Genomic DNA, 4,180 nt, shown 5'->3' on the forward strand with positions numbered 1-4,180 from the left:
TATAGAGAAGGAAAGAAGCTTTGGAAGTCTTATTTCAGTTATAACTGATTAAGACTCCTTTTTTCTTAGCATGTGATGTGTCTGACTTGTTTCACTTGGTAAAATATCCTCCAAGATCCACCATGTTGTTACAAATAGATGAGTGTTAGAATTTGTTTATCCTGATAGGTGATGATTACCTGATTGAAGAACTGATGAAGATTTCTGACTACTCTATACATACTGAAAATAAAATCTTATCCTGATACTTTTGAGGTAAATTTTCAATATATTTCTATTAGGCTAACTTAGTACATGATCTTCATGGTTGCATTTTTTTAATTAATTTTCAGTATAGATTATTCATCATTGTTGAAAGTATAGTTTTAAAACAAGTGTAGTTTCTGGATTAATGATTCTTCCTATTTCGTTGTTTTCATTTTTATTTAGATGCTTTGATGTTGAAAGTGCACATGCTTATAATTATAATGATTTAATTATTTTTATATTGGACGTTCTTCATATATTTTAGTAATAATTATCTTTAATATTTCCTTCTTCAATTTTTATAGCAATATTAAAAGTGTTATGCATACTACTATTATAATATATTGATTATATTAATTACAGTATACTAAATATATTTTACTGATATTACCTCATTTTGCACTTGTCTGTATACTTACATTTAGCTATGATATTTAGATTCTGCATGCTATTTTTTGAATTCTTAGTGTCCTCTTAGTACATCATGGAGATTGTGTTTAGGACTTTTTATAAGTGAAACTAGTGAACCTACAGCTATTTTGGGGATACAGGTCTTACTGTGAGTCATCAAAATAGAGATACATAGCTTAGTTTAATGAAATTATTTTCCTTAGGAGCCATCATTTGTTATTTTTCATATTTACTTGTGTTTTATGTTGTATAATTTTCCATCAATAGTATCAGGACTTAAAAATAGAACTTTGCTTTCTTCTATTGTAATCTTTACTATGTTCATTGTGTTCTACCAGATTTGTGACAATATTAAATAACACTTGGAAGAATAGAAATATTAAACAATATTTTAACTGTGTAATTAGTACCATTTTTTAATTTCAAATTTATACTGCTTTATTCATTTTTTGGAGCTGGAATTATTTATTTAATTGACATTTTAGTTACCAGATACATGTGACATTTTATAAGAATCCAAAAATATATGCTGAAAGAGAGCCCATCCTCAAAGAAACTATATAAATGTGTTATGGTGAAAACACTGTGTGAGCTCCTATTATTCATAAAAGGGTGAGGATTTAAAGCAAATTAGGAAATGGGAAATTATATTGTAAGTACCAAGGAAGTTCCTGTAACAAAATTGAAGTTAGCATGGATATAGGAAATAGTGTAAAAATATCAATATATTCATGACAAAATTTAAATTCATATGATGGAAAGACATATTTAGATACTAAAAATATGCAATATTACAACTGCTTATTTACAGAAATAACCATAAATTTTTGTAATATTATACACCATATATTTGAAAAATTACAAAAAATTCAAATTTCCTGATTGCTATATGAAAATCTTCTCTTTCAGGGTTTATGCATTCTGATATGACCTCATTTTCCTAAAAACCATTGCTTAACTCATACTTTTTAAGGAACATATATCAGATACTGACTCTTATCACAGTTGGATGTCATGTCAATTCCAACTTGTTAGCAATGTGTGGAAACAAGAACACAGTATCTGTACTTGTCTTGAGAAGGGTTCTCAGAAGGAATTCAGGGAAAGCTGGTGGTGTGCAGATCACAGTTGGAAGAGCACAGTGCAGAGCTCCCTACTGTGCATTCAAGTCAGACAAACCTGTAGTCCAGCCAAAAATCAACTATAGAAAGTATTGCCTTGGATAGAAGAATGTTTAATTTTATATGTAAAGTTGGGTTGGCTCCAGGACCTGATTATTTAGGCAAACATTGATCTAGGTTTTACTGAGGGTGTATTTTGTAGACATAATCCCAGTATCTAAATATTTTATTTTAAATAATGCAAATTATAATTTGTGATATTATTGAAATTCATTAAAAAGAATTTTCTCCAAGAAAAGGAAATTCTCCGTGAAGCATGACAGTGTTTTAGAATGACCTATCTGCGGGTCTCAGACTTTCTGGTCAGGGACTGTGTTTGTTAAAGCCTCCCTTCCATGTCTCCTGTCCAAATATGTCTATTAGCTTTCGCCTTCACTCTCTCTTTCTTTCCATTCCTCCTCAATATGAATTTCTTTTAATGTGATGAGCACATTCATAGAACATAAAAATACAGCATATATAGCTATAAATATATAACAATAATAACATAAACATAAAACTATTTCATAAATTCCGTATGTTAAAATTCTGTCTCCATTCCTGATGAGCACTAATAATTCATTTATTAGAGGAATGTGGCATATATTAATCAATTTAATCTTCATTAAGAAAATAAATTTCATGAGATGGATATTATTTTAGGCAGTGAGTAACCATGCTTAACATTATGCTGTACAATCTGATGGATTGCACCATATTTCTTGAGATCTGTATATGTTAACTACTACAATGATTATAATATATCCAAATCAAAGAAAAGTACCTGAGTTTTCACACATATAGCTTATTTATAGAAAATAGAAATAAGTTAAATCAAGGGACTGTTATTCATTTATTAATTATTTTATGGTTGTTCTCTTTCATAACCTTTCTTTTTCAGATGAACCTGCAGCTTCAGATAATGGTCAATTCCACCAAGGTGACTGAGTTTCTCCTGGAGGTTTTTGCTGAGACATGGGAGATCAGGCTCCTGCTCAGCATGCTCTTCCTGCTGATGTACCTAGGCAGCTTACTAGGAAATTTTACCATCATCATGGTTACCACCATTGACCAGAGCCTCCACACACCCATGTACTTCTTCCTCAGAAATCTGTCCATCTTAGACATGTGTTATGTTTCTGTGACAGTTCCCAATGCCTGTGTCAACTCTCTCAGTGATAACAGGGGCATTTCTGTGGCTGGGTGTGCTGCACAGATCTTTTCGGTCATTTTTTGTGCTAGTGTAGAGATTCTTCTTTTGGCCATGATGGCCCACGATCGCTACGCAGCCATCTGCCAGCCCCTTCTCTACCCTGTGATCATGAACCACCGAGTCTGTGTTCAGATGACTCTGGCTTCCCTACTCTTTGGTCTTGTGGCATCATGTTTGCACACAGTTAAAACATTCCAGCTGTCCTTCTGTGACTCTAACCTGGTCCCTCAGTTCTTCTGTGATGTCCCCTCTCTGCTGAGGCTCTCTTGTTCAGACACCTTTAACAACAGACTTTTACTTCTTCTAACTGCTATCGTCATTAGTGGTAGCTGCTTTATTTTCATTGTTGTATCATATGTTCACATATTTTCAACTGTGTTGAAGCTTCCTGTCAAAGAAGAGAGAGGAAAGGCCTTTTCCACCTGTGTCCCTCACATTATTGTGGTATCTGTGTTCCTTAGTTCTGCTGCCTATGTGTACCTAAGACCTCCAGTCATCTCAGAAGTGGTTCAGGACCTTATTCTGTCTGTACTTTATACCATTGTTCCTCCTTTCTTAAATCCTATTATCTATAGTCTAAGAAATAAACAGATAAAGGAAGCTGTTAGGAAAATAATGTTGAGACTTTTTGCCCCCCATATCACAAAATAAATTTAGATAAATCCTAGGTTGACACTAAGCTTCAGACTGTTAAAATGGTCTCCTTTTCTGAGATTTGTGCATTGTTACAAACAACTACCAAATTTTTGTTATCGCCTCAGAAATAAATATAATAATTGTCTACTTCCACTGGCTTGGTGGGGCATGCTTTAATCCTAGCACTCAGGAGGCAGATATCTGTGAGTTTAAGGCCATCTTGATCTACATAGTAGGTTCCAGGCCAGCTGAGGCTACAGGCAGACTCTGACTCAAAAATTTTGAGCAAAAAATTGCCTACTCCTATTTCCTTTATCTGGGAACTAAATAATTACTTCATAATTTATTATTTTTAATATCTGGATCAAACTGCAACCATTTGATTCATGTATATAATATATAATGATAAAATTAAATTAACCTTTTATATCTTATTAAACATGTTTTAATTTTTGGAGGATTTTATAAAATTTGCTTTCTTTAGTGAAATCTATGATTCAATGTACTTTTTGCA

The 4,180-nt window shown here is 32.7% G+C and overlaps 1 protein-coding gene across 1 annotated transcript; it reads left to right on the plus strand.

Annotated features, from left to right (window-relative positions):
* The first annotated feature begins 2,739 nt into the window (after positions 1-2,739).
* Positions 2,740-3,681, plus strand: LOC103750539 (olfactory receptor 14C36-like). Its single transcript, XM_008853634.1, has one exon. The coding sequence runs from the start codon at positions 2,740-2,742 to the stop codon at positions 3,679-3,681; it is 942 nt and encodes a 313-aa protein (XP_008851856.1).
* Positions 3,682-4,180: the final 499 nt, after the last annotated feature.

This window comes from Nannospalax galili, unplaced genomic scaffold (assembly GCF_000622305.1).
Source record: "Nannospalax galili isolate Female #2095 unplaced genomic scaffold, S.galili_v1.0 scaffold347, whole genome shotgun sequence".
In the NCBI taxonomy this organism is placed as follows: domain Eukaryota; kingdom Metazoa; phylum Chordata; class Mammalia; order Rodentia; family Spalacidae; genus Nannospalax; species Nannospalax galili.

Bases quoted from the DNA above. Each gene is read 5' to 3' on its own strand.
- LOC103750539 (XM_008853634.1), top strand. From the start codon at position 2,740: ATGGTCAATTCCACCAAGGTGACTGAGTTTCTCCTGGAGGTTTTTGCT.